This window comes from Pleuronectes platessa, chromosome 13 (genome assembly GCF_947347685.1).
Source record: "Pleuronectes platessa chromosome 13, fPlePla1.1, whole genome shotgun sequence".
NCBI lineage: Eukaryota > Metazoa > Chordata > Actinopteri > Pleuronectiformes > Pleuronectidae > Pleuronectes > Pleuronectes platessa.
This window is the reverse complement of record NC_070638.1, coordinates 19,596,308-19,617,767: the sequence shown is the minus strand read 5'-3', so window position 1 is coordinate 19,617,767 and position 21,460 is coordinate 19,596,308. Positions and strand designations below refer to the sequence as shown.

At 43.3% G+C, this 21,460-nt stretch overlaps 1 protein-coding gene across 1 annotated transcript in view; it reads left to right on the top strand.

Moving 5' to 3' along the window:
- The window catches only part of rnf220a (ring finger protein 220a), a 162,435-nt gene that overhangs the window by 101,848 nt on the left and 39,127 nt on the right, over positions 1-21,460 (top strand). The window contains exons 3-4 of the mRNA XM_053437822.1: positions 17,190-17,308; positions 18,336-18,343. Coding sequence (XP_053293797.1) covers positions 17,190-17,308; positions 18,336-18,343 — 127 coding nt within the window. The remainder of the gene's footprint in view (positions 1-17,189; positions 17,309-18,335; positions 18,344-21,460) is intronic.

Genomic DNA, 21,460 nt, shown 5'->3' with positions numbered 1-21,460 from the left:
GGGAGATGTGTGTGTGCTCTTCGTCTGTGCATGTTTGCATGTGTCCGCCAGTGTCTGGTCATACCTCCTTGTGTGTGTGTGTGTGTGCGTGTATGTATATGTGTTGTGCGTTGATGGGGAGGAGGCGCTGCTATTGATAACGCAGCAACTATCAATTGATCGTTAATCACATCTTGCCAGATAAGCACGTCATCTGATTGACTCCAGACTGACTGGAGACAATAAATACATATAGTCCATAAAAAAAACAGCAAAGCACCATGGGAGAGCAGGACGGGGTCCGACACGTGCCGCGGTGGTGCAAACATCCTCAACTGTGATATGAGTTACATGGAAGAGAGGGAGAAGGGAAGAGAGAAAAGTTGAAGATAAGAGAAGGAAAGAAAGAAAAGGAAAATAGAACTGAGGAAAGAAAGGAGAAAAGAAGAGAAGATGGAAAGAAAAAGATAAGAAAAGAAGAGGAAATTGAATGAGATGAAATGAGAAGAAAAGAAAGACATACTGAAGAAAAAAATGGAATGACAAAAAGAAGAGAAGAGTAGAAGATGAAATTAAATGAGGAGAAAATATAGAGAAAACGGAAGAGAATAGATAAAAAGAAGAGCAAGGAAAGCCGAAGAGGAGAGGAAAGGAGGGGAGAAGAAAAGGAGAAGAGAAGAGACATCATTAAGACTTTCTCTCGCCATCCATTCACCAACAGGAAGCCTCTTGTCGTCCAGCAAGACATATAAGACCTGCAATTCTTCTCCTCCTTCTACCACTGAGCCATTTCCTCTATTGTCAAAGACACACACACTGTAATGGGTAATAGATACAGGACTAATGCCTGGGCTAAGGAATAAAGATAGATGGATAGGGAGGCAGGCAGGGAGGAGAAGGCAGAGAGGAGTGAGTTATGAAGCAGTACCCAGGGGGTTAATTCCTCACAGGCAGTTTTCATACGCTACACACACATGCAGGGACACACACAGAGAGTAAAGGTGATGTCTGACCCGTGCCAAGCCGGTAGCACGCTAGTTAAAAGTGAATAAGTTTATGGCCGGTGTAAGCCCTCATACATCAAGGAGCCGTTTGTTTAGCCAGCAGTGTGACAGGGTACAGTAACATGGGCAGGGCCGCACAGTGGATACAGCCGTGATGAATGGGGGCTTGCAGGAGGGATAGTGTCTCAGCATCTCTCAGTGTGTGCCTGTGTGTGTGTTTGTGTGTGTGTGTGTGTGTGCGTGAAAGGGACATCAAAGCATGTTTTTAGCTCTTTAGATTAATGGCGATTCCAGTATTGGATCTAAGTGATGTTTTTCCTATGTGAAGAATCTCTTTTTGAAGGTGTAAATATTGCAAACACCCTCCTTGACTTATCGTGCAGCACCTGGTGTGAAATGATATTTCTCTGCAGTATTGATAAAAGCTTATGGGTCAGTGTATAATCTGTTAAATAGTTTTTTTTGTTGTTGTCCTGCTTCAATTCCAAGTCCAAGTTTTTCCTCAAGCAGAATAACTTTGATTGAAGAAACGAATCTAAAAGTTAACTTGTAAAGCAGGTTGTTCCATATGACAAATTATTGGATTTACTAGTAATTTCGTTATAGGCTGTTTTCTGCCTCTTTTACTCCACTACTTCCAAAGCTGGGCAATTCTGGAGATGGATTGATGTGCACCGTGTTATTGCTTTACAATTTCATGTTTCGTACTTGGCTCACAATCCCTCCATCAATATCCAAGTGCAGCAGAGAGCGCCCTAAATCTATGAGCAACCATTACGGATGAAAAAAGAAAACAATTACATGTGACAAAATGAAGCTGTTTGAAAAAAACAAGTCCACGTTAGAGGACAAAATGTGGTTTTACTGTACATAGATTCAAAGATTCATAAATTTGTAAAACACAATGCATTGCCATAGATTGAACCACTAAACTGAAGGCAATAAAATTGTAAAAACTTGCGGAACCTCCAGGGGGACTTTCCATGATGAATGTCCATTTACAAATAATGGGGAGTTTTCATATGATTCAAGTCTAGAAAGAAAAATCCAAAATGACATGATAATGATGATGATTATGTTTTACTTACAGAGCATGAAATGATTTCTTTAGAAATTTAACAAATAAAAGACCTGTGTCTTTCCACAAGGGGGATAAAAGTCCAGACATTTTAGAGTTTGCTGCCATCCCTACTCGAATCTTCAATTTTTTGGAAGTAAAGCACTAAATCATTGGAGCACCCATTTCAAATGCTTTTTAGGTATTAAAACTGCTCAGGACTTTTACTTAATAATTCCATTATCCCTCTACTAACTCCTTAACTCCTCCTCCTCTTCCTCACCCCATCCTCGTCCCGAGCTCTGTCCCGTACCACTCCAGCTGTGGATCTGACTGTACCACGGTGCTGAGCAACAATAGTCCACTCAGTCTGTATCAGTGTACGTGTGTCTATAAGGCTGCAAACAATAGGTTCATTATCAGTTGATGACAATAAGGACAACAGCTCTGTTCACATTTGTCCACTGCTGCATGTTGCGTTCTCATCGCAGCCAGTCAGTGAGACTGTCTGTTTGACAGAGAGCAGGAGAGGAAGACAGGACAGACCCAGAGACAGTGGAGGCGATAAAGAGACAGTCATGGAGACAGACAGGTGGATACGGGCAGGAGAGAAAGAGTGAGCGCCCCCATCCAGCCAGCCGCCATCTCTCCACCCATAACTCACTTTTCTCCCTCTTGGCGAGGGAAAACAATAAGATATAACAATTGGCAAATGGCTGAGGCAGGCGGAGCATTACAAATGAAATGTAATGTTGTTACAGTTTGGAAATAATGAATTATGAGGATAAGCGGGGATCTGTAAAATCGCTGTAGCGATTTACCGGGGGTTTCATTTTTCAACTGTATTGAATTATGGGGAATTGGCCTCATTCAACTGCAAAATACAAAATGGGAAATAGGAGGATGATTCACCGTTACATTCAGTGTGTGTGTGTGTGTGTGTATGCGCAAGCATGTGCAACACGTCAGTGTTTATGTATTTGTTTATGTAAGTCCGCGGGTGTGCTTGCGGATTGTGCATGGGATGTGGTTGTATGTCTGTGTGTGTGTGTGTGTGTGTGTGTGTGTGTGTGTGTGTATGTGTGTGTGTGTGTGTGTGTGTTCATCCCCCTAGACCTGTTGAGGGCTTTTTCTCGCTCACCCCATCGCACATGTGATAAATGTCCCTTATCGCCTCTGTCATTGTAATAGCCCCACAACAGGCCCAGAGAGAGATAGAGATGCTGAGAGGGGTGAAAGAAGGATGGAAAGAGGGGTGAAAGAAGGGGGAGTATGAGGGGATCGGGTCATGGAGATGTTGAGAGAGTCAGAGTGACCAAAAAAAAAAGAAGATGGTGAAAGAGAGAGAAGGGAGAGGGAGGGATGGCGGAGTGGAATGGGATAGCTGGAGTTATCAGCCGGTCTTGTATGGGAAGAATACGCATCAAGCTGCCAATCATCCGGCCTGAAAATTGCTCTGAGATTTGAGTCCCCAGACGGTGTGTGTGTATATGTGTGTGTCCAAAGAGAGAGAGAGAGTATCCAAAGCCCCTGTCTTCTCTGTGCAATTAATGCCCCCCATCCCTTCATCCGACCATCTCACCCTCTTTTTTTCCCTCGCCGCTTTTACTGCTCAAACGCGAAAAAACACATCTCTTCTCTCCCTGTCACTAAAACCCATACTCAAGTTGTTTGAAACACTGTTGTCGTCAGTGGCACCGGCTATTAGTGGGGGGGAAAAGGAGAGAAAGGGAGGAAGTGAGAGGGAGGGATGATCGAGAAGATGGGAAAGATCGGAGGAGAAAGGCAAAGGAGAGAAGAGAGGGAAGGTTAATATGTGAGCAGAAACCATTTCGGTCTCTTTAATTTTGTATTGATCCGAGCTGCTCCCTCAAATGTGTGTGTGTTTGTGTGTGTGTGTGTGTGTGTGTGTGTGTGTGTGTGTGTGTGTGTGTGTGTGTGTGTGTGTTTGGTGGGGGGGTGAAAGCCTCCAAGCTGTTGCCGTACTAAATCTGAGGGTATAGTAAACAAAAGTCAGGCAGCGTCATCAACGCCAAATTAAAACAATTTATCTCCAAATTTGTTTATATTAGATTCAGGGTCTGTTGTTGGGTTGACAGAATTATTGTACTTCTTAAACTTAAACCAATTTAATTTTTTTGCGCACTGTCGTAAATGCCGCTGTCATGCCGACATAATCAAAAAAAATTATAAGAACCTGTAAATAGATTAAAATATTTTTCTTTTCTTGACATTAGTTAGAAAAGACAAACAAAATTTAATTGTATCCAATTAAATGTGCTCATTCATCTTGATTCAATCTTGTCTCTGCAAAGGAGAAGCAAACTTTTATTTTTTATATTTATATTACTGGAAATTCTTTGGTAAAAAATGTTTAATGCATCGGGCTCAACAGAAGACCTGAAAGTGTCAAATGAAAGGTGAGGTGTAAATGACGTTTTATGGAACATTACTTCTTCAGAGAAAAACACCAAAGGCCCCACCAGAGCAAAGTGTAGTGAAACATCGCCCTCTGTTGGGCACTTTGATATCACCAGGCAAAGTGAAAGGGGGAGGCGGAAGAGGAGAGGAGGGAGAGATGATGGGCAGAGTCCTGTAGAGCAGAGAGATAGCACAGTGATATAGATCACAATGATGTCCAATTGCAGCTATGACTGATTGTCACACACACACACACACACACACACACACACACACACACACACAGAATAACCTCAGGTGTGACCTGCAGTACCCCACTCCAGCTGATAGACATCTTTGCTCTGCTCCTATCAAGTGTTACCACCCACATATATATGTATCTGTACATATTCCCCCCATTTCTGGATTGTATGATGGTACAGGGAATGAGTGACAGACAGACAGACAGACAGACAGACAGACAGTCAGACAGACAGACAGACAGAAGGACAGACAGTATGTATAGAGGGCTCATGTATTTTAGGCTGAATCAAAGTACTAAGACACTGGGATTTACATGGAACAATGGGATGTTTTCCATCTGGATTGAATATTTTCTCAAGTGGTAATGTGGGTTACAATTTGTCCTAATGTTTTCATGTTAAAATCTCATTTTAGATCGTGTGAATGACATAATGTGAGTGATGTGTAACTGATTCCCTGCGACTTCATAAAATGCTGTGAAAGTCGGGTTTTCCCAAGCAAACCCTTGTCCTTCCCAGTTTGGAGCTGGGGAGCGCTCTGGTTCTTAGAACTCAGGGTGACCCGCAGCACTCACTGTCATAGGGACGTGGCAGGCACCCAGACCACAACACAGCGTCCCCAAGGCGTAGGCCTGACCCGCAACTTAGGAAAGTTTCCATTATCTGGGTTGCAGTCGTTTTTTTCCAGTCGGGCCTGTGGTGTGTTTTCTGTTCCAGACAGGCCGACTAACACCCAAGGAAAACACAGAATTCCCATCAGTAAACTTTTAACTTATATGTTTATCCTCAGTGCAAATAATTACACGGTATTTGCAGCAAAGCTTTTACAATCTGACCAAACTCTGTACAAAAAAAAAAAGTTTTAAACTTTCCATCTAAATTGTGCCAACAGAGATTATCACAAGATGGAAGTTTGGCTTGTGTCCGTTTGATTTCTATTCCGGTGCCGCTCCAGTGAGAGGGGTAATATAGCAGACAGCTCGACAGACAGTGAGATAGATGGAAGGCCAGACTGCTCCCCTTGTATGAAGGATTATCCCCTATCCTCTGTTTGTGACAAGAGCTGATAAGGGCCCGAGAGGAGAGGCTGAGAGGGCCAGTGACACACACACACACACACACACACACACACACACACACACACATATGCACATATAATCCACAGTGAGAGAGATATCAATCCATCATTTAGAGCCGGGGATTCGGCAAGAGGAAATAGGTTCTTCTCAATTGCTGACAAGCCAGCACACACACACACACACACCTACAATATCATCTGCTGTACAAAAGGCGCGTGAGCTTTCAGGAGCTGAATGGGCCCGTTTGAATTACGGTTCAATTTCATCTATTTATCTGATTTACATGTGGCTATTGTTGTCACCGCAGATGTGTATCTGTGTGTTTATGGCAGCGATTGTGTCTGAATCAGAATCAGCGTCACAGACAGAAAACCATAAATCAGGATGTTCCAAAGTTGGTTAGCACAAGCTATAAATCCAAGGCTTCTTTCCCCCCCCCCATAGGCAATGTCAGATTGAAAAAAACAGTCACAGTAGACTCATGCAACACAGTCTGCAAAATAATTACATTTAGCTTTTACTCACAAAAATGTGGCTGATGAGAATGTTAATGTCATTTAATTGAAGTTACAGGCTTTGAATAAATCTCAATTCCTTGTACTTTTTCACTGCGCATTTATGAGCAGGATTTAAAGGAAACACACAAAATGTATTGTTGCACTTTGATACCACAGCAGTCATTTCTCACCTTTTTAGAGAAATAGAAAATGAGCTCAAGGTGGATGGACAGTGGCAGAACTTATGAACGTTGCACCCTCAAGGTCCAGCCATCGTTTTGTTACGGAGGAAAAATCCCCACTCTACTCCTTGACATGACCGCATGTCTTGGGATGTGTGTGTGAGTGTTAACTTGGGTTTTGATGTGTGTGTCAGTGTGCGTGAGGCAGGGAAATCATAACACACGTAGAAAGGCTTTGTGTTAACTTCTGATCGTGCTTCATCTGGACCGCGTGTCTCCCCACCACCTGATTTCTGGATGTGTGAGGGGAACAGACGGAGCTGTGAGTGCTGCCTATTGATTACAGTTTGCAACAACAGGTCAAAAGGGTTAACATGTGTAAGAGGAACCTTATTGCAAGATGTAGCGGTGGGGGGGGGGCTGCTTCTCGCTGCTGCTGCAGTGAGAAGTGGTTGCGGAGGTGCCTAAGGGTCTACAAGGGGCTTGAAGTTGATATAATACACTCGCTCCCCAGCTTGGCAAAGAGCTCGGCTCGATTTCCTGAAATATTGAGCACGATGTCTTGAAATACAAACATTCGTTACGGTGGAAAAAAGTGGCTCATGCTCTTAAAATGAATGGACAGTGCTCCAGTGGGTGGATTATGATACTTTGGCCAATTTGAATCAAGCCATTTTTAATCAGTGTAGGAGCTAACAACAAATGACCATCAAATAATAGCCCCCTGGTATTTTTCAATCATCAGAACGACTCCAGCGTTTCTCTGATCAGACATATTCAGGAAATAGTCCAATTAAAAATTGAAGTGCCAAAAGAAAAGAAATTCCTTTCAGAAACAGAGTCTCACCTGTCTCTACACTCTTCAGAGAAGACCTGATGGATAAAAGAAGGTGTAACAGAGAAGGTGAAAGACATCTTGAGAGTAAGGACAGAAATAATTTAGTCTAAATTGCACAAAATGACAAAACGTGTGTGAGAGAGCCGGTGAGGGAGGGAGAGTGCAGCGCCGAGCGGCCGGGTTAGGAGGCAGGGCCATTTGGCGAGGGCGCCGGTGCTAGACTTGATGGACGAGACTAACTGCAGGCTCTTCTCTCTTGTAACTTTAAAATCATTAAGCCTTTTACACGGACATGCAGATTTTTATAGCCACCTCAAACAATCTGCCTCCGCTCGTGTCTTTGAAGCAGCAGGACGGGAGCAGACACAGTCTCCAGCTTTGTTTCATATAATTATCTGGATTTAAACCTTGTTTTTGTTTCGTCCTTTCTCTCAAGAATGATTTTAATATAATTCCATTTCTTTGGATTGTGAAAAGATTGAAGGGGAGAAACCGAAACAGGGTTTTAGGCGGATCCTTCCGAATGTGTAAGACAGTAACTAATGCTTTATCTTATATTTTCTCACTGGCTCGCTGTGCTTTTACTTCATGTAGGTCTTGTTTTTTTTCCTGTTTCTGTGTCACACAGCACATTAACTGCATCCAAAGCCAGATTACAGTAACACTCGGAATGGGTTTGACCTAAAACTTCCTTTTCCTAACGTGCTCTCCACAAATTAATCCAGTGGTTGTCAGGTTCACTGTTTGTATTTTATTGCAAAATAAACATAATAAGACAAAACAAGATTTTACAGTTAGATTTTTAGCTCTGTCTTGTATTTATGTAGCTTTTTACATGATTAAACAAATGTCAAAATATTGTTTTCTACCCTCAACTCAGTTTGGGCCAAACCTGTAGTTATGGCATTATTGTTTTGTAAGTGAGTTTGGAACATTTGCTTAAACAAATTGTAAATAATATTTTATGTCTCTTTTGATGCTGGTTCCTTTTTTTTATTATCCTACAGATTCGGTTAGATTTTGAGTTGTGGAAACTTGTAAATATTCAGTTTTTTTTTAATTAGGTTGACAAACACCAACAATCTGAGAGAAACAGTTTGGAAATCTCATCTTGCAGGATGAAAATATTCAGACCCTGATGTGAAAGAGCTGACAGGTTTCACATCTCGTCCTCATGACGCTGCCGTCACAAAGCAGGCGGAGAATAAGTTCAGGTACGCAGCAGGTAATCCTGCACGGAGAGGACGCCATGACATTGATCTAAGATTTTAATCTGCTGCTCCTCTTTGCCGGGCACGCTGTGCAATAACAAACACAGCCGTGTAAAACCACACAGATACCTGGCGAGGATATGAGTTGTGTTAATAAAACCTTGTTAGCTGAGCTTTTACCCAGGAAGTGAAGGGAATGCACACGCTGACATAACATTATCACATCTTTTTTTTATTTCTTATGTGTGAGAGTGTGGTTAAACAGTGTCTCCTAAGAAAAGGCTGAGGATGTGAATGATAAACCAGCAGCAACAACTGGGTGGGTGTTACTGCGACGCGCTCTAAATATTATCAATAACAAGTTGTGTGTGTGTGTGTGTGTGCGTTAAGTGTGCACACGCCTGGATCCATCCATCCATCTATCAATCCCTCCATCCCTCACTCTGCCTCCACAGGCGGCCTCCTCCGCTGTTAGGATTCAATTAACACGGTGCAGGCAGCCACGGCACCCTCATTAAAGCTAATTAGTTAAAACATCAGCCAATCTAGCGTTAATTGGCTTTGGTAATTAATTCAGCCGCTAGACCATATGAAGGCAGTGGGAGGGAGATAATGAGAGGAAGGGAGGAAGGGAGGGAGAGAAAAGGGGATAGAGGAGATAAAAGGAGGCGGGATGGAAGACGAAAGGAAAGCATCGATATAAAAATATAAATAATGTTGAATAGTATGTTAAATTAGTGGATTGCTAAATTTATCACTAGATAAAGATATGTACGATATGAACATTAGATGTGAGCAATTGAGTGTTCGTGCAGTGTGACGGTGTCTGGTCACATCTGGGTTTTTAACATTTATGCAATGAGGTCCTGGACGTGCACAGGTCCCAGAGGAACGGCAGGTTTCAGCAGCTCCACCTTCTTGGTGGAGGAGATGAGACGATGCAGTCTGCAGACGTAGACGTAGAAGAGAGGGAGTAAAACCTTATTTCTGTCACTGAGCAGAGGAAGGGCTGTCACATTCATGCTGTATGTCAGAAACATCTATCTGACATCAAGTGAATAATGAAGGAAATATATACAAGGGCAGATTTTGTAATATAATACAGTAGTGATGGTACACCAAAAAGCAATAGTTGTATTAACATGCAATTCAATTTTCACATGTGTGATGATAATATTCTGCCAATTGTTACTCAGCACACACAAGCAATAGTTGTGTGTGCGTGTGTGTGTGATGATTAGGGCTGAGTCAGGGCGTGTGTGTCTCAGACTTGCTGATGGTCCCACTTCACTCACTGACACGGCATGTTCCTGTAGTGTTGAGGTCCTTTGGGACGGAAATGAGTGCCGACAGGCCTCACGCCCCCACACCTCTCCGCCACGTATCCCTCCTCCTGCTCCTGCTCCTCCTGCACACAGCTGAGGCAGGACAAATGGAGGAGCGTCATTCAGCAGAGAGACAACACATTACAGGGCATAGGTCAGTGAGAGCAAAAACGTCTCTTTGTTTTGGTGTGAGGATTTTGGTAATAATCAGTGTAATGAAAGATATATAATTCAGGCAAAGTTGTAGCCAGTATTTTACCGTGAAGTACCTCAATAAATACACAAGAATAGTATTTTCCAGATAAAAAATTACCCAAAATGCAGAAGTAGTGAATATTTCAAACATTTAATATTCAAAAAAGCACAATGTACAGGTTCCTCAAATCATTAAATATGAATAACGCATAAACTGCTCATTTATTATTGATTATGACATATTTCAATGTGTGTCAATGTGGAAAGAGAACACATTTTTTATATAAAAAAAGAAAACAATAACTAAGAAGGAAGAAGAAAATCCCCAGGATTTGATTTTCTAATGACAGATGTTTGTCAATGTTGGGCCCTTAAGTTATTATAACTTAGTCAATTTGTAGGAAGCTTTGTGTGTGTTTGTGTGTGTGAGATGTGGCTAGTTGTGGATGCGTGTACATCTGCTTAGTGGGTCAGTGCTTGGTTAATGCACCATTCATTTACTTCTTTCTCTGTCTCTCTCTCACACTCTCTCTCACACTCTCGCTCTCACACGCACACACACACACACACACACACACACACACACACACACACACACTGACCATGTGATTGATTGAATAAACAGCTGTCAGTAGTCGTGATAACCTCACCAGCATCACACACCACTGTCTTTCAGACACACACCCTCGAGAGGGTCCCAGGAGTAAAAACCAACTCACACACTCTCAGGGGGATCATCAGATGACCATTCATCAGCAAACAGGCAGCTGATGATTTACTATTCCCTTTTCCTCAATCCTCTAAATTCCATGTGCATTTCTTTCAGTTTTAGTTTGTGTTTCAGAGCAGAGTAGCCAATAACAAATAACAAATCTTCTCCCGCTGACAGAGTGAAAGAATATTCCACCTTTAGTAACAGCCACAGTTTCCCCATGCTGCCAGATGTCCTGTGAGTGAGGGATAAATGTATCTCCTCATTTACATTTCACTCTAGTTCTCACTGTGCAGCATGCATATGTTCACACAGAAACGTTCTGTCCCTCGACTTAAACAGACAGCAAACACATACACACGTCTGTACACACACACACACACACACACACACACCTTTCCCCTCTCTATCCGTCTATCTGGCTATCTCTTCATCCCTCCTCTCCGCCGCGCCGACATTTCATTTGCTTTTCTAAAAGTGACAACCCCAGGGAGCGAGGGGGAGGGAGGGCGGGATAGTGAAAGAGCCTGGTGATGAGTTTTGAGCAGGGTGTGGAGGAGTGCTATTTAAAAGTGCCATGCATCACTGTCAGGGGGTGAGACCAGGCAAACACACACACACACATAAACACACACACACACGCACACACACACACACACACATAGGCAGGCAGACACAGGAAACGCACACATAAACGGAGCAGAGCGACGCAGACTCGGTGGCAAACTGAAGTTGACCCCCGTTCCATTTCATCAAATGTCCTCTGAATGAGCCACACAGCCTCATCTATTTTGCAAACACACACACACACATACACACACACACAGACACACACACACACACACACACCTGGAGAGCTAGTGATCAGCCTAGTGTCTGGCCTGCTTAAATCACAGCTCACTTAGGGAAAAAACCATATCCCCTCAACAGGAGCCACACACACACACTTGCCAGTCCCATTTGTGTTAATATACGGCCCCTGGTTTTGGGCTTTAGGGCTCATACTTGCCATTATGGAGATGATGGCTTTACGGGGCCCCTCTCACCTCACCTTGCCGTGGTCGGGGGGGAGAAGAGAGGAGAGAGTCGAAATGAAGGCTGACACCTCAGTGGGATTTATTTGATTGTGGATGCGAGGCGATGTCATTCTGGAGAAGGGGGAGAATAAGTAGGGGGGGGGGGGTGAGATGTGTGGGGAGGAGGGACAGTAGGCTAAGTAAAGAAGACCAAGAAGAGGAGAAGATGGCGGGTGAAGGGAAGAAGGAAAGAGAAAGAGAGAGAAAAGGAAATTAAAAAAAAAGGAGGAGATTGGAGGGGGAGCAGAAGTGGCCCTCCTTCCCCTTCTTTTCCGCGAATCAAATCAAATTCCCCTTATCGCACATTATTTGAAGAGGTTATCGGGCGCGGTAATGCGGTTACACGCCGGGCCGCGGCTGAGAGATTTCCTTGTTTACCGATGTTGGCGGGTGTTATAGCTAACCGGCCGGGCGAGCTGCGAGGGGAGGGAGGGTGGCGAAGGGGGGGAGGAGGAGGGGGAGACGAGGAAAGAGGGGTAGCGGGCATAAACACTTGATGCATGTCAGAAAACTCATTTAGGGGAACAACAAGGAGGGGTTTTTTACACACACACACAAACACACACACACACACACACACAAGGAGAAGACAGTTGTTCAAGGACAGAAAAACAGCCTCTACATGTAGACACTTTGTAATTCCATTTGGGAAATGTGCTTGTGTGTCTAGAGAGTGTGGATGTTGCAGTGTGTGTGTGTGTGTGTGTGTGCGTACACATGTGTCGCCCACAGACAAATTGTATTTGTGCCAACCAATAAATCAGGCCCTTCTCTTTTCTGAGTCTTATTGTCGTGTTTAAATCCAGTTTACATGCTCAGCGCTCATTAGCTGATTGTGTGTGTCTCATTTACAACAACATTTTAAAGATAGAAAATACTCGTACTTGCTGCAATCAAAAGCTTTTTTTCATGGAGCCGTCTGCGTCTTTTAAAAGAGAGAACATGCAAATCATAAACTTCAGTAAATGGCTGATTGCTTTCACTTTAATATTTGTTCGATTTACAGCCGGCACGACAACACATTTTTTCGGTTTCAGTAACAGACCCATATACACCGATTCCCTGTTTCCTGAGAGGCAGGATGATGGGCAAGATAAAAGCAAAGGGATGACATGCAGTACAGGTCATTAAACAGGATTTGGGCCCACAGTGTTGTGAGTACAAGGTTTGCCTCTTAGGCCATTGAGCCATGAGGACACCCCAAATGGTTTTTTATCTCTGGTCCCATTGAGAGCCAGTATTGAGCTGACAATCCCAGTCCTCTCTGGAGGTGGCCTTTTACCTCAGCTCATTGTAGTCTGTGACTGGGAGCCCGCGCTATCTGGCATCTATTGATTCCCACTTCATCTGGACCACAGCAACGCCTGGAGAGGGGGAGAGAGACACTGGGGGACATAGAGAGACAAGGGAGGAGAGAGAGAGAGGGTGCAGCAGAGGAGAAAAAGTAAAATAATTAAACAAATGAAAGAAGGAGGATGGAGGATGCTGCACGCGTTCAAACAGATCAAACTGGCTGTATGATGATGGGCACGTTTACCCAGTTCTCATCAGCTGTTTGCGAAAGAGATAAATCCTATAAATGCCAAATGCAGTATAGGTGCACAAAGAAGGACAGGGTAGCATCGGCTGTGGGGAAGAAGAAAGTCAGCACAGAGTTTAAGGGAAGGGAAGCAGGAAGGGAAGGAAGAATGTAAGGATGCAAGTACGGGTGAATGTGGGGAGGGAGGATTCCTCGTCTTTGCTCTCCGCTCTTCCGTCTGATCTAGCTCTGTCCTCCTCACCATCTGCTGCCAGTAATTGCCTGTTAGTGTGTGTGGTGTGTGAAAATAAACCTGCCATTATATACAATGTCTTGAAAATGACTTTTTGATGTTAAATATCAAAACGTTTTGATTTTTATTAAAATTCTAAAAGCTGTTTTTGGTCAACTGCTTTATATATAAAGCACATTTAACACTAATTCTCTGTTTGGAGATTACCTCTGAGCCCGTTGCTTCTGTGCTACAAAACACATTTTACTAGTAAAGGACTATCTTATCCTAAAGTAATTTCACATATATTTTTCATATTGATTAGTGATTGGTATTGACACTATTCTTTATCCAGTAATATTATTCCTAACTGACCCTAAAAATACCATGTCCCTTAAAATACTTCTCTTATTTAGAGGGTTATTTAATGCCTTCCAAAAGATGTAAATGATTCAGCCATAGATCGCATTCACTTAAGATTAAAATTATGATTGATTTGAGGTATTTGCAGTAAGTCTAGTAGATGATTTCTAACTGTATATGTCACCTCTTGCTGGGAATTTTCCATCACCTACTGTAGGTTCGAAATCAGTGTCACTCTGGATTCAGTGCTCCAGCAGCCAGGAAAATATATAAACCAGATAGAAGATGCAAGAAGTCAGTGGATATGCTTCCTGTCGACCGGGTGACATATTGTTTTGTGACATGGACAAAAACCAGTGAGCGCCGTTAACTGGATTAAGTGACAGAGATGAAAAGGAGGGGAGTGAGGTGAAATGAGAAGGGAGGGACGGAGAGATGGGCTGAATAAAGAGAGGGATACGGTCTGAGAAGAGAGGCAAAGAGGTGAAACCAGGAAAACCGAAGGTAGAGGGAGTAGGGAAGAGAGAAGGAGAGAAGAGAAAGAGAGATGAGACAATCCATCTTGGCACATTAGGGGGGATCAGGCCGACACTCCATCATGGCTGTCAGAGGGATGCACACCTCCTCTCTCGTCTCCTCCATCCATCCATCCCTCGTTCGCTCCAGCATGCACCTGGCATTTGCTGAGGAATCTCAGCACTAAAAAGTCCTGTCAGGCCTATTTCCTTGTTATTGTCCAGGCCTTCTTCCTTTCCTCCATCCATTCCCCCCACCTGCTCTGAGATTAAACGCACCCCTTGTTGTGCCGCAGGGTGTTTGAGCTGTGAGGTCCAGAGCGGGACACGTGGAGGAGCGTGCACGAGGGTGTGTGTGTCGCCCAGACATTAATCATCTTTAAGGCTCTGACAAGCCCGGTGTGCGACATCACATCAACACTGCCCACCCCCTAGCACCTCTTCACCCCCCTTTCTCCTCCTCTTCTTCTCCTCCTCCTCCTGTTCCCCTGGATTTATCTGTTCGTCCACCTCTCCCCCATCACTCACTTCCCTCAGGGAGCGCTTGACAAAGAGCGGGAAAAAACAGAGGGAGAGAGGGAAAGAAAGGGAGAAATGTAATATGGGTGTTAAGAAGAAAAGACAAGTGCAAGAGAAGGAAAATGGTAAACTAGACAAAAATGAAAAGAAATATTTGGGAATTAGGTGGACTTAGAATAGATACTTATTTGTTTCACATGCTGGACAAATACTGAACCGTTCTTTTCTTTTCCATTCTCTTCTCTTCTCTTCTACTCTATTTTATTCATCCCCTGAATGTTGATTTTCCGCCTATTCAAATCAGACCCAGTATGATTTGTATGTCTCAGGACATTGTTTGTAGTGAACAGTTTGTTTTGGGTCCTATTGTAAAGAAAATGAATTCAAATCAATTCACAGTTTACAAAACTCCTCCACTTAAGTCTTTCCTCTGGTTGATTGTTGCCATTCTTTTGTCACACATGCATTTACATTGCTTTAACCTCAAATCTATTGAAAGTAGCAAATAAAAGTCACGTCCATCGAGAAAATGTCACATTTCAAAATAAAATCACTTAACATTTACATGCAGGAAAAGCAAACTCACAGTGTGCAAGCATTTACTTAAAAAATCCGATATTACAAAAGCCTAAAAATAAAAAAAACACCATAGGCGTGTTTGTATATGTATGTGTGTGTGTGTGTGTGTGACCGTGTCCTCCAGGTGTGTGTTTGCCTGCGGAATTGAAAGAGCCCCATCAGCCGCACACAGGGATTGGATCTTTCTTTGTTTGCTGTGGCGGATGGTGACGGCTTCAGCATGACTCAAATTATCTTGTCAAAGCAATAAAGGGGAGAAGGGAGGAGAAGAGAGCAGAGGAGAAAAAAGAGAGAGATGGAGAAACAAGGAGAGAAATGGATATTTACCAAAGGCAGAGTGGTGGAGGAGACAAGAAGGCAGAGAAGAGGTGGAGGAGAGGAGGAAAGAACGACAAGGAACATAGGCAAAAAATATAGAGATGAGGTAATGGGATAACTGAAGGGGGGGGGGGGGGGGGTGAAGTAGGAGGTAGAAAATAAATGAAACAAATAAATGGGTGGTGTATATATAGGGAGTAGAAAATTAGAAATGGATGAGGCCGGAGAGAAAAGCGCGTGAGAAAGCGAGGTGTGGAGAAAAAAAAAGAGATAGAGAGTAATCGATTACCTATTTTTCAAAGTCACTTATCATGTCCAGGGCTGTGGGCTCTGTTAAGTAGCAGGGGGCCAGTATGCACACACACGCTCTGAGACAGGGAGGGAGGGAGGGGTGTGTGTGTGTGAGTGTGTTTGTGTGTGTGTGTGTTTGTGTATGTGAAAAAGAGAAAACCACCAGACGAGACAGATAGGGAGTCCCCGTACCTGGTCCTGTTGCCGTGGTGACATGCAGTCTAAACAGGATATCCTGGCTGAGGCGGGTCCTATTGTTCACCGCCTAAAAAAAGCTCATTTGATTGGCTAAATACAGGAATTTCAGGAAGTGTCCTCCAACATTAAGCACCGAGACACTTTCAATGGACGGTATTTTTAGCCAACTCAGACGGCGAAAATAGGATGTACAGCATTATACACACACTTAACACACACAAACACACTCTGGGGCTGTTCAGCTGAATGCACACATCGCTCCAGTATGACACACACACACACACACACACACACACACAGACACACGCACATAAACAGGTGGACCTCATCCTGTGGCCTGCTGATCAAGGACAATGAAGTGAGGCAGTGTTGGCAGACTCTATACAGCATTAGCTCATCTGGCTGACAAGTCTGAATGTGCTTTGACCTGGGAGGAACTACTCAATGGAAACTGTACGGCTCGACTCCCCTTTGTTTGCAGGATTGCACAGTGGCATCCGCTTGGCGTTGGTGTTTCATGAAAAACATAAACTCAACCTTTGGTTGACCTCTGGTAGCTGGCTTTAGTAAAGGTCATATACCTCGTCTCCTCCACATTAATGGATGGGGTATGGACCAAACCCAAATGGGGTTTCTGTCATTTTTCTTTTCCTTATACGTCTATGTTGTTCACTTCCTTCAGTTCCCAGCAGAGAAAGAGCAAGCACCATCATTAGGGGTCACCTCAGATCACAATCCAAATATATTGTATATGAAAAAAGAAGAAATGTTCTTGTTTTTGTCCTGTACACACACTGATGTCTCTCTCTCTCTGTCCCATTTCATGTTCTTCTCCAGGTAAAAAGAAGATGTCCCTGTACGACAGCCAGGCTCCAATCTGTCCCATCTGCCAGGTGCTGCTCCGGCCCGGAGAGCTGCAGGAGCACATGGAGACGGAGATAGACAGGCTAGCTGCCGTATGCCTCAGGTAGGCCTCAGACACGCTGTCCGGCTGTCTTTCACACAAACTCCACACACAGTTCAAGCAATTCAGAGTTGAAATCGCAGCAGACCAGAGACCCCCAAAAAAATGAACAAGCTAACAGATAGAACCTGCAAGTAGATTTGGAGTGACTGGACGAATCGGGACATGCCAGCGCTGCAAAATGATTGTTGCCACAGCTTCACTGCACATTAGACCTGCCTTGCATCATCCCACAGTGTCCACACACCACACGAGACACTCACAGCCAGAACATCAGGGATAAAGTGGACCGGAACGATCCGGATTCATGAGCCGACACAATCAATTAATACTGAGTCAAGGTTATTGTTAGTTGATTGTCACAGATATGATTGTCACTCACACAGGCATCAGACAAGAGAGAAATGCTTCCCTCATATTATCACACAACAGGATGTTCTACACCTTGGGTCGTTTTTTCAAATTTTCTAAAATAAATATCGAGGCATTTCTTTAATGCCTGAAAGTCCCATAAATTAATTGAACATATGTCATCATTAATTTGCTGGACTCGAGTGACATTATCTGGATACTAATGGAGCGGAAAAGGTAAACTTTTAGGACTCATAAAGATGAATTTTTTGTCAGACATAGAGTGAATGCTGAGCTTTCATGTCAGGGGTCAGTGACCCCTAATTTTTTCCATGCAGAGATTTTGGCGCCATAAATCTGCATAGAAGGCAGATGCATGCCATCAGCGCGCCGCTAAGTGTTTCCTACAGGGATTAGGATTCAAACCTGTGACCTGCAGTTCACCGCCGCCCCCGTCTTCTCCTTATGACAGTTGCACGAGCTCTTTTACGGTGGATAAATCAAGTGCAAGCCCTTTTAACGATGGGACACAACCATTAGGATCCATATTTTACATTGACCGCACGTCTGGCTGTGTGTACGTGTGTGTGTGTGTGTGTGTGTGTTTGTGTACATATGCGTGTGGCCTGTGTGCGGGTGGTTTGCCGTGTGACCCATGTCCACCTTAGCAGCCAAGGTTTATGATGGTCCCCATTAACCCGGAGGAACAGGGCAACAGATAGCGTCACCCCACGTAAAAATCACACTTCATTTACCCCAGTTTACCCCCACTATAGCTCCTCCTGTCTTTACACCAGTCCTTTTCATTCCTCCTCTTCCCTGTTGTCATCCTCCTATTTTCTCTTTCTGCCTTCTTGTTTCTACATCCCTCCATCTTCCTCTTTTGTCTCCAATCCGCCCTGTTCGCTTTTATCTTTTCTTTTTATGCCTCCATGCTGGGGACAGCCAGAGGCATGATGTTTTTCACTTGTCCATCCATTCATCCCATTCCTGTGAACACGATATCTGTGTGCATCGGGGGAATTTTTCTTAAAATTTGGTAAAAGTATTCACTTGAGGTTCAAAGATTTTTAACAAAGTGAGAGAATAATGAGAAGAATTAAGCTGAACAAGAGGGGAAAGATGCAGGGATGATGGGAATAAAATGTGTGTCAACAAAAAATCGAAAGAACTAAATAAAACAAACTGACAAGAATTCCCCCAAAAAAGTCTTATCACAAATCGTAGCTTTCAGCCAGGTGTCATGGCCTTCATCAGTAGAGTTTGCTTAGTTGTCACTGCAATGGTTCAGGTTTGACCAAACAGTGTACAACCACCTTTATCTGTGATGAAGACCATGGCATGTGGCTGAAAGTCCATGAAATCCAAGGTAAACTGATCTTTAGACTAAAATTTCCAGCTTGAATATAATAGAATAGGAAGAAGAGCAGGGGCCAGTCATTAATCACTGTGTGATATGGTGAGGTGTGTAATTTGTATATGGCTTTAATAATTAATAAAGGTTAGTAGTCTGCCCTTCCTCCTGTAGTACTGAGATACTCCATAAGCCTGTGGAAGCTCAAGACCCACGGACACACACACACACACACACACACTCTTACACACATGGTTATTTAAGGAAACGGCGTCATCCCCAGTGAGATGAGATGGTGGCCAAAGTCACGGTTGGCTGATTTTGCTACTCGCCATTAACCCATCCTTCACATACACACACACACAAGGGGAAAAAATAAATAAGAGGGCAAGAGAGGAAAGAGGGACACATCGGATACAAGTTAATGATATTTTGAGAGAAATGTTCCTCACAAACGTACAAATATCTTAGTTTGTGCATGTTTGACAGAATGCGAGGAGGAGATAAAATGAAGGCAGAGAGCGTGTGTGTCTTTTATATCACGAAAGTAACCTTGTTCTGTATCACACACACAGACACACACACACACACTCTGTCGCTCCCTCTCTCCGGCACTCTGCATGGTAGCAGCCATCATTGAAAGTGACAGTGGGAATTTCCTCCAATTTGTAGTAAATCTGCCTTTAATGACGGCCAGCACTTGCTGAATGAAAGAGCTGTGGGTATGGACACGAAGGTGTGCGTGTTTCAGTGTCCTGGTGTGACAAATGTGTGTCTGCCCGCATTCCCTCTGTGTGTTTGTGTGTTTGTTTTCTATTTCTTCTCCCTGTTTTTCTCCTCCGTTCTCCCCGTCAGTGTTTGTGTGTGTGTGTGTGTGTGTGTGTGTGTGTGTGTGTGTGTGTCTGTATGTGCATGTATGCATGTGTGTGTGTGTTTCATTACAACTGCCAACCTGTCTGCTCTTGTGTCTCCGAGCTCTGTCGCCTGTTCATGGGCCACAGCTTCTCATGTACGGACACGGACTCACACACACATACGCACGCACACACACACACACACTCAAGTTGACTTGAGCAAATGGAAATCTATCATGCCCCGTACATGTCAGGTGGCTCACGGGGGCAAAGTAATCTACATACCCCATCACCCCTCCTCTTCATATCCCCACTCCTGCTCTTCTTCCTCTTCTTCTTCCTCCTCCTCCTCCTCCTCCATAATCAATTTGCCTCCACAGAGGGGCCCCCACCTCTCAACACAAAAAGGCAAAAAGCAATCAGTATCTTGAGGTTAACACCAACCCTGCACTCCTCCTTCCATCTATTCCACACAACTAGCACTGAGGAAAATCTCGGTCCCTCTTGCTGATGCAGATTTAACCAGGTTTGAGGACGGTGCACGCAGTTTTGCTGAGTGCTATTGCTTCCAAATTCCTGATCGACCCAATGCAAACTAATGCTGTACTGATCAATGACACAGGAGACTCTCTCTTGATTATTTTTTTTCCTAGTGGTTATAATCCTTTTATAATGATGAACCATATTAAGTGGCTGCAGGCCTTAGCTGTTTTCAGTTTTGACGTGTTTCAGGATTTTACAACAGCAGTATATAACTGGAGACACAAATCACAACAACAGACAATGAGCAGTGATTATAGGTTAATGAAAAAGATCCTTCACCTATTAAAAAAAGTATATTTAACATGTATAACATCTCATATAGAGCCTATGATGTAATTTGTATCTTAAGTAATGAAAACTATAGTGAATATTGTTATGATATCGCTGCACAAGAGTTTTGCTTCGAGACATTTTAAAAGTAAGTAAAGGTTCAGATATCGCAACCACCGCTTTTTTTCCTTAATCTATCTATTAAAAGTCGACAACTTTACCAGGAAGTGTAATATTTAATCCATCATATGTCCCATTGAATAAAGTGCAGGAAAATGTATTAAGTTGAATGAAGACAAATATCATCATTTACTAGTGTTTTTATTACACATTTAAATATATAAATATATAAAAACCTAGGACAATTTCTATGCACAATGCTTTGGTGATTAACTTTATTAACTTCAGAGGTTATTGTTGTTTACCGCTGCATTTATATGATGTGTGCAATTAAACTGTATTCATATCATCACCCAGGATTTATTACACAGGCAAAATAACAGGTTAAATATCAGACCTGATTATTACTGTGATTAGTTAGGATCTCCGAACTCTTTATTTGTTTCAGGCAGTCGACACACAGTTCATCTCTTCCTCCTTTGCCCCTTTCATTTTTATTAGCAGCAATATCAAACAACAAAGTGGTACATGTGACCCACTATCTGATCCTTGGGCCTGTACTGTAAGACGACTTCCTGTTACAGATCTAACAGGTTCAGCCAGTTGAGGCAAGGTTCTGTGTGACGCAGTGGGACAATAAGATTTGGTCTGA